Source organism: Anguilla rostrata, chromosome 2, assembly GCF_018555375.3.
Source record: "Anguilla rostrata isolate EN2019 chromosome 2, ASM1855537v3, whole genome shotgun sequence".
NCBI lineage: Eukaryota > Metazoa > Chordata > Actinopteri > Anguilliformes > Anguillidae > Anguilla > Anguilla rostrata.
In genome coordinates this window covers 13,114,914-13,129,121 of record NC_057934.1, presented here as the reverse complement: position 1 = coordinate 13,129,121, position 14,208 = coordinate 13,114,914, and the positions used below count along the sequence as shown (strand labels likewise).

Here is a 14,208-nt window from a genome sequence, read left to right as displayed (position 1 = left end):
GCTGAGAATGATAGAAGTGTCTCAGTGCTGGACTAAAACAAAAAATCTGCACCACCATCGTAGCTTTTCGGATAAGATTGGCCATCCTTGGCTGCTACAGTGTGAAGTTTATACTGTCCAGTAGGAGGAGCAGTGCGTACGACAGTGGATTTAGCGGCATACCTGACGAACTCCTCCCTTTGGGTATACTGGCCGTCCAATGAGAATGCATTGGGAGACATTCGCTACATCGCTACAGCATTCAACCTGCTGCCGCCTCCACAACTCTCCGTCCAGCTGTCTTAACCACGGGTAACCATGGCTGAAGGGGGAGAAGGCGAGGATGAAATCCAGTTCTTACGAACTGTAAGTACAAGCGATTTGAAATAATTATTTTCGAGAATTGACAGTGGCTGTAGACAGCAGCACCATGGGTTTTGTCCCCGTCGTATCCGAGTTTGGCTTGGTGCAAGTCGCTAATGGGAGTTACCGTGAGCTGCAGTGTATTTTACATGACACCCAGCTAGCCTATTCCTCAATAGCGTGAAATACTGCTGGATACATTTGCGCAACTTGGAATGGAAACGTTTGACTGTTATGACACTGCATTTCCAGCGGACACAGTCTAACCATCTGTAGGCTATAAAAACCTGTTAATGCTACGATCACTGTCTTCCAGCACAGACCTCCGTTTTGTCGCAAAGGGATGTGCAAGTCGGTGATGCTGAAACCTGTATTTATAGTTTGCGGCATTGATGCCCAGGATTTGTAATTTGATTTTCGTTTAGCGTTTATGCGCTGCCGGCGAGCTTTTGGACCAGAATAACAGTTACCTGAGGACGAGGGTACAGACGCGCGCGGTGTATGACCACTGTATGAGTTGTGACACTCGCTAGCTCCATCCACGCTTTACATGACACGGAGCGTCCCTGCAAGCCAAGTCTATACTGCAGATAGGCTAGTGAGTGTGGGCTGCGCCGTCAACCCGCAAACCTCGGAAGGAATCTCACTGCTTGCCATTTACAGGAAAAGTGTTGCTAAACCCTCTATCAATTCTAACATATCGACGCAATATAGTATAGGTGTATTTGCACATGCTATGCAATGGTTTAACGCACACGTAGGCTATTTGCACATGTAGGCTATTTTATAAGCGCGTATTTGTAAACCTTTTAATCCTGGCATATGCATTTTTATTGAACACATGAGCGTATTTTTCAAACCGGATGTATTATCTGTTCTTTTTTGAGACAAGAAATTTATTAATCCTTCTGAGAATTTTTTAACGAGATGCAAATAGTATTTTCTTTGATTTATTTAAACGAGCTCCAGGTCAATGTTTTTTAAAATTATTTTAAAAAAAATAAAGCAGCGCAATTTGTTCGTCAAAATATCATATGTATCCCATTTAATATATTGGGGATATCTGTCATAGCTTTAAAGCCGGTTTCAGCATGCTAATAAAATTGGTCCAAATAGCATTAGTCATTTTGTATCACCCTCCCCTCACCACCCCAACAACACACACAGGCACCAGCACCAGCACCACCTGCAGCATTATCCCAATGCAGAATTTCAATGTGAATTAATAACTGATTGACTCGGTTTACGTTCATGACAACACTAAATTTGACTTTCTGTAACAAACAAATATGCTACGTGTGTTGTATTTCTTCGGGCTGATTGATATCGTTTTGCTTTTCAACACAGATTTAGATATCATACCCTAAATAAATAAATAAATTAATAAGGTTATGAAATGCATAACAATGCGTAAAATGTCCAAAAATGGTTGTTGTTCTTCTTCTTTTTCTTATTAGCCTATGCTTTTTATATCTTACATGCATTTATGGAGATCTAATCGGCTGCACGAATGCCTACAGTAGCCTAACATACATGTTTCCCGGTGCTTTATTAATTAAGTCATGCTTGGTCTGGTCTGGTAGGAAGTCCCTAAGGATTAATAATCGATTGTCAGTTGCCACTGTTTTCCGCTCAGGATACGGTGCTTCCATAAAATATATGTTCTTGAATGGTCGATATCTTTGTGCTGGATATTGCCTAGTGAAGTCAGGCACTGTGATGCGTGGACCACAGGGAGCCAGAGGTTTTTGGCCCTGAATATTTGGCTGTCCTAGTGCCCTCTCCCGGGATTTTCCACAAAGCACCCTCACTGCCACGCGCTATGACATGACCTTGAGCAACGCTGTCCAAATACAACCATTTAGCTGCTTTTTATTTGTAGTAATCTTGTAGTAACGCAGTTTATTTGTTTGTTTAAACTTAAAAACAAAAACAAACCCCATGTAGTGTAGATAATGCAAAGTAAATTATTTGAGAGATTTCAATATGGTTCTTGGACTATAACTGTTTCTGAATTATACCTGGTTACCGTCTTGGTACATAATTTTAGTTCTATATAGAAATAAGCCTAATGGTAGTAAACACACGTTTGTTTTACTGGTAGCACTAGCGCCAAACTTGCTTTCAATACTTTTTGGTTGTGCTTGTTATTATTTTCAAATGACAGTATTCAAGTCATCTTGGGTCAGGGCATCAGTGACAAGTAATGATAAGATGTGACGTACAATATACAGCTGGCAGAAAACATCATGTCTGTTATTTAGGATGGGGGTTTGGGCCACAACTGTTCAAACTGTTCTCTGTAAACATTGTTGAAATACATGTTTCCGGGCCTAACACTATTGATTTATAATATTTTAAGATGTTTTGGCTTTCATTTTGGAATTTTTTTTTGGAATTGCATTGAGATGTGTTATTGTGGTTGTCAAGATATATGTGATGGTATGAACTTGTAGAGTGGCACGCTATGGAACGATGGAAAATCTTCAGATCTACTGGCATACATATGGAAGTGACGAACTAGATAGAAATACTGAACAATCATCAACAAGCATCAAGACAATGTTTACCCATTTGCTGCACATAAAAGCCCATATTAACCTTTAGCTTATGTGATGTGTGCCTTCTTGTTTTTTTCTATTGTTTTTGTTTGGGACTCCACTGTGAGCTGGTTGTTAGGCGTTTTTTTATTTATTAATTTTTTTTCTCACGGTGCAGCCCTGTGGAAATGCTGATATCTGTAATGCAGTGCCGAGGCGGCAGCGGGGGAAGCCGGCCTGCCACACCACCGCATTCGGGCGACGTCCTCTCTCCATTTCAGCAGAGATCTCTCTCTCCGGCGCATTAATGTTTAATGAGATCCCTCCCGGTTACATAAACATTGTCTTTAGCGCTCTTCATTTTCAATGTCGCCGCCTCCGTGGGTCCGTGTGGCTGGTGAATGTGCGGACAGCGATCCCCCACCCCCCAAGGGTCAGCGGTCTGGAACAGGGATGGACATTCAGCCCCTGCCTGTCGCCTAAAGCTGGCGTGACCGCACTTGGTTGTCCGCTGTACCGTAACTTATGCGCGAAGCTAAAAACCTTTTCTCGGTTTTTAGCCGTTTCTCTCGTTCTGCTGTCAAGACGACCATGATACGGCCTGTCCTGCTGCAACCTTCCTTCCTAACCTGCGTGGAAGTGGCCGATTCATGTGAGGTTCGTTTTCACAGTGGTGGGTATATGTCGACTTTGTTGGGGCCCAGAATAACATGAGTGCCTGGGGCCCATTGACAGAGCTGCTGGCTTTGGAAGCTCAGTTATTGCACAGCAGTGGAATGAATAAGACATAAGGAGAAAAGGGGCCTCAATGTTCTAGCTGCATGCAGCGTATGGATGGATGTAGAACTGTTTGTATCAGAGGGCAGAAATAAATACCTTGCATTTAGGTGCTAGAAAGTTCTCTCTCTCTCTCTCTCTCTTTCTCTAACACACACACACACACAGACTGTTCTCTCACGGTGATTTTTTCCTTCTGTCACTCTCTTTCTTTCTCTCGAATACACAAACTAGGCCCGCCTCTTTCAAGGACTCAATAATTCAAACAGCTTTTTTTTTTTTTTTAGCATGACAGAATTTAGCATGACAATTTTGTCAAAGCGTTTTAGAAAAACAAAATGCCCCCCCCCCACCCCAACACCCACTGTCTGTCAAATCACAACGCATGCATACTCCGTGGCTAAAGCAGTGCATTTTAGCAACCCTAGCATGGACACAATTTACAATTCTCTTTTACTTGCTACTTCAGCAGGCCCGTAGCAGCCAGCGTGCTAAGGCTGTGCAAGGGATTTCTGTTTCCTTAATAGAGTCGGCGGCGAGGGCGCGCTGCAGTGGCTCCCTGATTTACTTTGTAATTAAGAGCAGCGTGGACCTACAGTAGGAGCCCGGGCTGCTGAGCACATCCTCTGCGGCGTGACTTTGATCTATCGCCGTTGTAGGAACACAATTGCCGTGTCTCTCCCTCTGTCGCGCGCCTCGTACAACACCGGCACCGGTCCCAAATCGCGGGCACGCTCATGCGCGAGGGCTGGGGTGGAGTGGGGGTTGGGGTGGGGTGGGGGGGGGGGGAGGACGGCGGTTATGCATTTAAAGCTTCACGTGCAAGCTTTGCCGTGGTGTCGAGGGGAGGGAGAGACCGCGAGACTAACGTGGACAGGAGCATCCGTCAACGTGTCAGAAGGCATCAGCTGCGCGAAGTTCCCCTGCACTTTTGCTCTGCTTTGACACTGCAGCGTGTCGGATGACAGCTGACTGCTCAATTGAGACAGAGCACTGAATGTTTCCCATGGGAAGGACAGTGTATGTCGTCTGACTGTGGTCTACCTTAGCTGAACTACAGCACAGGTTGTGGAGGCGTGTCTGACTGTGGTCTTCTACCTTAGCTGAACTACAGCACAGGTTGTGGAGGCGTGTCTGATTGTGATCTTCTACCTTAGCTGAACTACAACACAGGTTCTGGAGGATCACTTCCATACAAACAGCTTTCTAGATCTGACAACATCTGATAATTAAATTCCCAAATTTTCATTGCTTACATACAGTATATGAACAGAAGAACATGCTCTAGGAACAGAACAGGCTTCTTCTCTTCCACCCACTTTATTTGTCCCTTTTCCTGTTATCTGGAGTGAATCTATAACTGTGTCAAGTTTGGGCTTGAAGGATCCAATAGTCTCTCACTCCTCTACAAATCACACCCAGCTAGTTCATTTATCTATGAGCATTTGTGTGGGAAGAGAGTGTTAAGATGATGTGGGCAAATCAAATGTGGCCCTAACTCGCTTTTGCTCTTTTTACGGCAAGTTTTGTGCTTATGTTCTATGGAATGGAGGTGCTAACTGTGGGATCCATTTTGAAGGACAGTATACTGTAACGCACGTTTCGACAGGGGTCCGGGAGGGGACTTTGGGTGCTATGGTTACCTGGAGGTGGTTGAAAGGGGTGACAGTCATCCCTCAGGTGTGGGAAGCTCGTTCTTGAGGCTGCTCAGACTCTGGAGGGGGTTAGGGAACAAGCAGACAAAGCATTTTTTCACAAAAGCAGAGATCCAGGCAAAACACGTAGCCCTAGCTCATAAAAAATTAGATCAAAAATTCCAAATTTACAAAAAAAGTTTCAGAATAGTGGAATATATGGTTTTTGAGATTAAGACCAGAGACTCATGCCTCGTACAGTTGACAGAAATGAATTGCATGGTCTTAGGAGAATATAGGAGGAGTCAAATACAAGGGTTCGAACAAATTATAATGGCTTCTTTCCTGCTTCATTGTTCACATAGGGCTCTCTCACACTGTCTGCTCTGTTTCTCTCACTTCTCACTTTGCTTACTATCCACATGGCACTTGATAAAAACTAAACCAAAACTTGGGATATCGCATCAACCATGTGTAATATGATCATTAATTGTATTACATATTTTGCCAACTGTCTTATAGGGTATTTAAACAGCATATTCAAAGCACAGGGCACACTCTCTGCATCACCCCAAATGCCACTGCAAAGGGCTTTTTTTCTGTCTGCACAAATTAAGTCATAATACTTTATCATACTGGTTTTTCCTCTCACGTCTGTAAACTATTAGGATTGAGATAAATGGACCCAAAAGAAAGAAAATAAACAAAACACATTAATGCATTGATGGATCTTTGTCATAATAGTTCATAATGATGTGTTTTTCCTTTTTTTTTTTTTTTACTGAGTGCTCAAGTGTGTTGCTTGTTAGAAATGTTCAAATATTTTCTTTGAGTTTAAAGCTTTAGCGCTCTAGTACAAGTGGTGAAGGATCTTTCAGAATGGGAGGCGTGGGAGAATAGAGTAGGGGGGACGAAGGTGTCAGATTTTATCCTCGATAACGTGGCTTACATCAGCTTGGGTATACAATGAGCACCCTGTGACCTGGAGGCGAGTCCATTGCTGGGCCATTGCCCCGAGCCCTTCTCTGTAATGGTGATTGCCATGCTGAGAGGCAGTGGGTACAATCAAAGCGACAGAGGGTGCACTTTGCAAGCACTGGATCCCCTTGTGGACCGCTACATAAGTACGGGATTACCGTGCAGGTACGTATTTTATGAAAGACTCCTCCTTAAGCACTGCGCTGAGTACTCCTTTACGAAGGCCGTGTGGCTGCTCTCACTTGTGAAGTCATCTTCTCTCAGCCCAGTTCAGCCGTTGAAGAAGCCCACTCAGCTGAGAGTGGGCCACCATTGATTTTAGGCTGTGCAGTAACTCGGTCTCACAACCTGCTGGACCCACAGAAATACAAATGAACATCAAACGTGCTTTGCATTGCATGCCACCAAAAAAAAAAAAAGATTGTGACAACCGAGACTTATAAGACTGTCTATCCTGTCATAGGATACTGCAAGATGCTGTAATGTGGTCACCTCCATGAAGGGACCGTTAATTCATTGTTGAATACAGGTTCTGCAGGGGCAGCTGGGCTCACACAGACTGTAAAGTAACCAGGCCCTGCCTCCCAGGTTGTGGGATGAGATGTGACTGCTAGCCTGGGGTCTGGCCTGCGTTGTCTTATTCTGGCTGAAGTTTATTGAGTCTTGCTATCAGGAGATATCTTGCTCTCTCTCTCACGAGCACAATAGCACCCTCCCTGGTGTCTGGATGTCCCCATTAGTTTCCAGCATGCAATGTTGAACTGGAAGGCTTACCAAGATACCACAGGGACCACTGAGAGAACACAACACACCCCTGAACCTCTGCTCATTCCCCTGTAAGCTCGCTTTCCCCAACACGTCCGAGCGACCGAGGGCATAGGCAGGCTCTCTCAGGATATTAAAGAAGGATGATGTCATACTACCAAACCAACAAGCAGATCGAATGTGCGGTGGGTTCTCCTTGGTCGGAAAATGGAAATGTCAACAAGCCTTTTTTTCTTCTCCGTCTTGCCTTTGGCTAGAAGTTAAAGTTCAGTTTAGGTAACTTTTGTTCAAGTCACACATAAGCTGTGTATAAAAATGAACACTGCTTTTCTCCTTGTGGTGTAATATGAGCGATTCTTAACTCTTTCCTGTTGCAGCTGGTCTCCTTTTGGCCTTCAACTGAGTTTCTTCATAGGTGCAGTGCAGTATAACTATTAGAGCTCTAGGCATGTGTCTGGAGGGTTTCAGAGCTGAATCCAAGGCGACACACTGCAGTTGTACCCTTCAACAAGGTATCTGAGCTGCTTTGCTGTACATTAAAAAAAAAGAGAATCTAGTGATTGCGTTTGGCTGGTTTGTCCAAATGCCTTAAGCTATCATAGTAAGGCAAGGTTATATATGCGTTATTAATCCAGGAACCTCCTGCAGGGGCCAGCTCCATTTCGAGCAGTGACGGCCAGTGGAATCGGTTTCCTGTGGTTTTTTTTCAGTGCGCCACTGTACCTTCTTCCCTTTCACACAGGCTTCAAAAGAAATCAAACGCGGAAATCTTCTGAACACGTCACCGGTTCGGTTAGGTAGAAGCCCGCGAATGCAGTCTGGAGCGTAGCGCTCTGAGAACAATGAGGCGACCGTGAGCGCGTGATTCATAATTAATGTCTGGTGCAGTTTTGACTGTGGCGGGGAGTTAATCGCCGCCCGCGCCGTTGGCTGTAAATGGAAGGTGCGATGCGGGACGTCGAGCATCGATTCTTGGGTGTCTTGGGCGAGCTCGTTCTCGCTGATGTGCTGGGTTGGTTCTTAGCTTCTGCCTCCGTATTCTGGTGTGCATGTAGGTGCCTGTGACTTAGCCTGAGGTCTACGAAGGAGACTGAGCAGAGTATGCCGCAGTCACCTCTGGTGTGGGTGGAGGGAGGGGGGGGGGGTCTAGACGACAGCACCTCAGTGGGAAACAGAGGAGAAATTCCCTGTGTGTTTCCCTTTGAAGCGCGACAAGCTTTGAACGTGACCTTTTGTCATTGATTGAAGAGAGCTGGACATGCTGAATAAGAGACAGTGGAAACGGTCTGACCTTTTCTGCTGCAGGTTCGGTGATAGGTGTGGAAACACTGAGAAGACCCTGTCTGTGCGGTGGCATGATGTTCATGTGTTGGCTGTGAAAAAAAAATCTGGGGTCCAAGAATGCTTGGGAGGGACACTGGCCCGAAGCTTGAATTTGAGTCTCTTTAGTTTCCAAAGTGCCAATCAAAGGACGGGAAGCAAAAGAAGAACGGGCGGACATTTTCTTTTGTGAGTAGGAAGCGTTGTGGTCGGGCATCTGTTAGCTCCACGAGGCGGGCGTCTCTGCGCTACCAGTCTCTTCTGTCGGCGCAGGGGGGTTTGAACGCTGCTGTGCCAGGGGAGGAAGTGCCGGCGGTAAACCCGCATCGCCCAGTGGCCCCTCTCCCTAAAAGATGCTCTGCCTGGGGGACGGAGAGAGATCGCGCCCTTACGCGGTCTGACCGGGGCTCGCGCGACAGCCATTTGAGACGTCTTAAACTGCGAGACCCGGAGCGAGACGTTGATGACTGTGGAGGAGGGTCCAGCGGCGTTCTGAGGAAATGCCATTCACTGACAGCCAGCCTATGCCTCAGGTAGGAAACAGGTGTTCCTGTCCCAGTCCAGACGGGAAAGAGAGAGGAAGGAGGAGGAACGTCTTCGGAAGAAGAGTAGTAATGAAAGTCATTAATTTCATTAATGAATTAGTGAAAGTATATTGCTGTAACTCATTTAGATGTTTTTAGATGTTCCTTACCATTCACACAATAGAATGCATCCCTTGATATAATATATATAATGTTTTCCCTCCTCCTCCACCATTCTGGAAAATTCCGGGTCGAGATATATTAAAAGGGTTTACACTTTGAGTGAGAAATGACTCAGCTGGAGTCTGCCAGATTGCTGTCACATTTTGCCATTATCATGAATTCATTGCTAATTTCTATTTGGAGAGCTGAGGACTGAAATATATATATGTATATATGCTAATATTTCCTTGTGCTCTGCGTGTCTCGCTAAAAAATTGAAGCATTTAAAATCAACTTTTTTGGTTTTGGTATGATAATGTGGGTGTCACCAATCAAGCGACGTACCCCAGGAGGTGAAAGGGTGGTTCACGGGACGTCCGCATTTGCAGTTAAGTCACGGCATCGGGTGGCCGTCAAGCCCGACACGTCAATTGCTTGTTTTCCTCTCTGTGTAGTAATTATCGATTCGTGATTGCAGCCATGTTCACTGCGTCTGGCCCCGTCCCCCGGCAACGTGCGACAGAACCTTCATCATTCATTCGCTGTCTTTTCACAGACAACGAGGCTTAGCAAATGTGTGATGCGTCGGTGCTGTTCAGGTCTGAATCCAGGAAAATCAGCCATTTGTCAAAATCACTGGAGCTTAGGGCTCCTTAAAGGACAATCTGTATGCGCAGAGCTTTTCTCTTTTAGCTCTTGGCTAATCAGTCAGAACTATCAGGTGGCTGTGGAGCCATTGCAGAGCTGGTCTAAATTTGAGAGACTGAAAGGCTGTACAAACCCCCTGAATGGCGCCATACTAGCCATGGGCAAGCCAGCTGGTCATCAAAAACTTCTGTATATGTAACATTTCCTTCATTCCACACAAAAGCTGGCTAATTGATAATGTTCGCTAAAAACAAAATAATATTTCAAAATTCAGAAGGTGAACCACCTCTTTTACTTAGGACATAACACAGGCAGTGGACTCTGGGGTCTCGATGGTTAATTCACAGAGTTGGAAAGGCTGAAGGTCGGGACGTTGAGCACGAGGCAGGGATCAATCTGCCATTGATTCAAATGTCTCAGCTGGACACGGGCCTGTCCTTTCAGATTGATATCCGTGTTTGTTTAGAAACAGTGGGAGGCCTAGCAGCCTGTTCAGTCCTAACCCCCACCCTCTGTGCTTTACTTTTGATGGTGGAATCTCAGGAGGTCCTCATTATTTTGTCTTCTCATGCTTGGCAGCACTTTCTGTGTGGGCCTAACAGACAGGGTCGGTTCTTGGCATAGGCAACAAGGGCGGTCCCCTATGGTGCCACTTGTCTTAGGGGGTGCCAACAAAGGGGAAAAAAGCCATGCGTTGTATCCATGATAGTTGGCGGTATGAGAGTCGGTGATCCATCCCAAACCCCCCACACAGCCCCCCGCCTCAAATCTTGCAATCTTGCTTAGGGCAGCAGAAAAGCCAGAACTGTGCCTGCCTACAGTACATGAACTACAGTACACACTGTGTTACCCTCCATAAGGCTCTAGCATGGAAAACCATTGCTGTATGATGTCATGTCTCCTAGGACATGAATGGTGACATGGCACACCCTCTTACTGCATATTGGTTGACACAGAAGTTTGTTCGCATGGCGGCGTTATGTAACTCTTGTGTAGTACCAGTCACAGAATTCCTGACATTTTTAAAATTTTCTCTGTGGGTGAGCTCATTGTCAGTTTTAATGAAAATCTCCCTGCTGGAGGATCAAATGCCCCCCTTTGCCAGAAAAAAGAGGAAGTGGGATATTGGAATATGTAACGGGAGAAGGAATGATCTAAACATTGGCGATCGCATTCCGAACACGAGCCGCAGAGCAGCAGGAAGGCGAGGAGCTTGAGCTCTGCTGAAGACTGCAGGAAGATGGATATCAAACACTCCAGTCCCACTGTGGGTTCTAATGCCCCCTCCATACCCCCACCCCTCACCCCCCCCCCCCTCGCAGAACGAACGGCTGACCGGCTTTGAAAGCGGACACGGGCACGACGGGAAGAGACCGGAGACGGCTGGGTCGGTTTTTTCGGTGGCGCTGTTCTCCTCAGCAGCTTCAGGCCGCTCTGCAGTGCTCTTACGTAATCTGATTGATTTTAACGGAACGTTCCGGTGTGTAGACAAGAGGCGGCAGCAACAGAGAGCAACGAGGAGGCATTTCCTAGCTCAGAACCCCCTGCTCTCTATTAGAGAGGGAGGGTGAGGGCCTGGCAGACTGATCTCTGCCAGGGTCTTCTGCATCAATCCAGCAAGATTTTATATATATGTATGTGAGAGACTTTATCTTTCATTTAGGGGAGTTAATTGTTTGGAAAATTGGATCCAGAGTGATAAGAATTTTTCAGAAGGCCATTGCTGGGTGAAGCGCTATTTTATTTACTGTGCATCTGCATAACACCACGTTACAGCGCGGTAGCCGAACTGCATTTAAAGGGGATTACCGGGATGAAGCAGGATTATGCTGCAGCCACCAGTTTATAAATTAGCATTACCACATGTGCCCTTTTCTTTAGATACCCTGTGAGAAATAATCCCTGACAGGACAGTGATGGTCCTGATATGGCATGACTGTAGGAAGATAATGAGTGCTGGAACAAACACGAGGTTTTGGTTTTAGTTATCAGATACCAGCTATAAATACCTTGTAGATTTGGTGCGCGTAAAGACAAAAAAGGATACTTTTTCCATAGCCATCATTCTACAAGGCCTAAGCCCAATGTACGCCTCAGCAAAAGCTGAAGGATGCCTGTAAGTTCTCAGGATACAGTACAGCAGAAAGAGATGCAAAGTTCAGGGTGACTAGTGTCAGTTCTACTCTGGCCGGCCATTGCCACCTGTGGTTGTGCATTAAGCCAGTAGCGAATAATAAGCCCTGAGGCCTAGCCTTGTTCCTCACTGACATTTGCTGGGGTATTTATGTAGTGCACCTGAAAGGATGCTGAGACTTTAAAATCATGATTTAGGCCCATGATCTGCCTTCATGAGTGCATGGGCATTTTCCTCAGGAGCTCTTTTGTTTCCTCTGTCTTATCTCAAATTTTCCAGTTAAAGTTTTTAGTGGTTCAGCTCGTACGGTACGATTTGCTCCAGGTCTTTTCGGCGAGACTGATTTGAAGCGCCGTCACTTTTGTGTCCGTGTGCTGGTGGGTGACTGTTGTGTATGGATCAGCATGTTAGCTGTGAGAGTCCAGTTGTTTCCCACTTGGCATATTTTCATGATCTGTGTCCGTCATAAATTCTGTTGAGGTTCAAGGTCTGTTTCAGATTTTGGTGTCCAGGATTGTGGGCTCATAAATTTAGGCTGATGCTGCCCACAATCAGTGACCTTGCATTCAATGTGGACACATTGAAATAAGCCCCTAAACATGGGAAAAGGGAGTGGAATTCATTACAGCAAGACAGCAACAGGTAGCCTAACTATTACGAACATAAATACTGAACCTCCATCTTTGTGAGGATGAGCAGCTGGGCTTGGCATCTGTGAGTTTTTTTTTTTTTTTCTGTCAAAAGTGTATTGGAATTCACTGATAACATGTCTTGTGAGTCGATTGTGTGATGTATGACTCAGGCCTGACTGCATGCCATTTGAGCAGAAATGATAAACAGATAGTAATAACAGAAATTAGAAGACAACAAGAACCAGTTGCTACTGGATTCCTATCCAAGCCCTGCACTGGATGGACAGAAATCACTGCAACCCTGGCCTTTGACATTACAAAATCTCTCCTGTCCACAAAATAGCCAACTCCATTAAAAACGTTTCCAAATTTCATTAAATTTCACTTGGGTCTCTGATGCAAATGTCTTTTACACTGATTATGTGGGCTTAAGTGATAATAAAATGTCTGCCCTCAGTGCAACAGCCAATTTGCGAAGTTTCGCTCTGTTCCCAAGAGGTCGACATCTTGTCTGTTTATGAAAGACCTCTTCATATATTGGCACAAAGACCATGGCAGCTATGTGGCTAACCCCTCGAATATGCCATAACGTGTCTGTCTCCAAAGTAGCACCGCACAGAATGTATCAAAAAGACGACAGTGATGTTTAATCTCGACTGTGAGAGTGATATACGGAACACGTCATGGTGAGAATGTGAATTCTGTTCCAGTTTGGCTCTTAAGTTAAATAGACGTCCTGGGCTTCTCCCCCAGCTCCCCCGGGGCGACATAGCTCAGGAGGTAAGACCGATTGTCTGGCAGTCGGAGGGTTGCCGGTTCAAACCCTGCCCTGGGCGTGTCGAAGTGTCCTTGAGCAAGACACCTAACCCCTAACTGCTCTGGCGAATGAGAGGCATCAATTGTAAAGCGCTTTGGATAAAAGCGCTATATAAATGCAGTCCATTTACCATTTACCATTTAGCTCACGGTCGACCCGTGTTCGCTGAGGGGCAGAGTTAAGGAGGGAGGGAGGGGGCGGCTCTGTGATGTCCCCAGCCCTTATCTGAAGGCAGGCTGCTTCCCGCAGTGCCGGTTGTTTAATCAGGACCCATTCCTCATGGTCAGGAGCGGACAGCGTGGTGCACGGTCCCTGCCTGGGTGGTGCGGTCAAGCGGAGGCTGTTTTGTGCTGGCCCGCGCCCGCTTTCATGCCCATATCAGAGAGAGGGAATTGTCGGAGCCTGGGAGTGCCGTTGGAGTGGGGCCCTGAGCCGGAGTCGAGCTGATTGAGCTGCATTCCCATTGGTCTGTCTGGAGGACATTGTGTCCTGGTGTTCAAGCAGGGAGTTGCTGCCTTTGGGTGGTACTGGAGCACACTTCTGATATCTGGGTGAATTCTGAAGGGGCAGAGTGGGGTGCTGGTTCTGATAATATGTGGTTGGTGGAGGCACAGGTTGATTCTGATGCTGGTTTATGCATGGATGATGTACTGTAGGAGCAGAGGGTGAAGTTCAGATGGTGGCCCATGTGTGTATGGTGGAAGGACATGGTATAACCTATGGCAATTCTGATGCCAGAGATGAGATGGGGAGTGTAGGACACATTGGGGTATGTTTCCTTACACGTGTTAACAGCACCTCTACTTCAGGAGATTCCCATTTTTTCCAAGCTGTTGAATAACAACACTTTTGGGCACTTCTGTTTTTTTTAGCTCTTGACATTACATAATATCAATTTCCTCTTACTCCACAGGAAGGCATGCAATTTACCCAGC

At 46.0% G+C, this 14,208-nt stretch overlaps 1 protein-coding gene across 5 annotated transcripts in view; it reads left to right on the top strand.

Moving 5' to 3' along the window:
- The first annotated feature begins 87 nt into the window (after positions 1-87).
- Positions 88-14,208, top strand: part of ryr2a (ryanodine receptor 2a (cardiac)) — a 164,222-nt gene continuing 150,101 nt past the window's right edge. For all 5 annotated transcript variants that reach the window (XM_064320554.1, XM_064320553.1, XM_064320552.1 and 2 more), the window contains exon 1: positions 88-345. In XM_064320554.1, the coding sequence (XP_064176624.1) occupies positions 298-345 (48 nt within the window). In that variant the 5' untranslated portion in view covers positions 88-297. The remainder of the gene's footprint in view (positions 346-14,208) is intronic.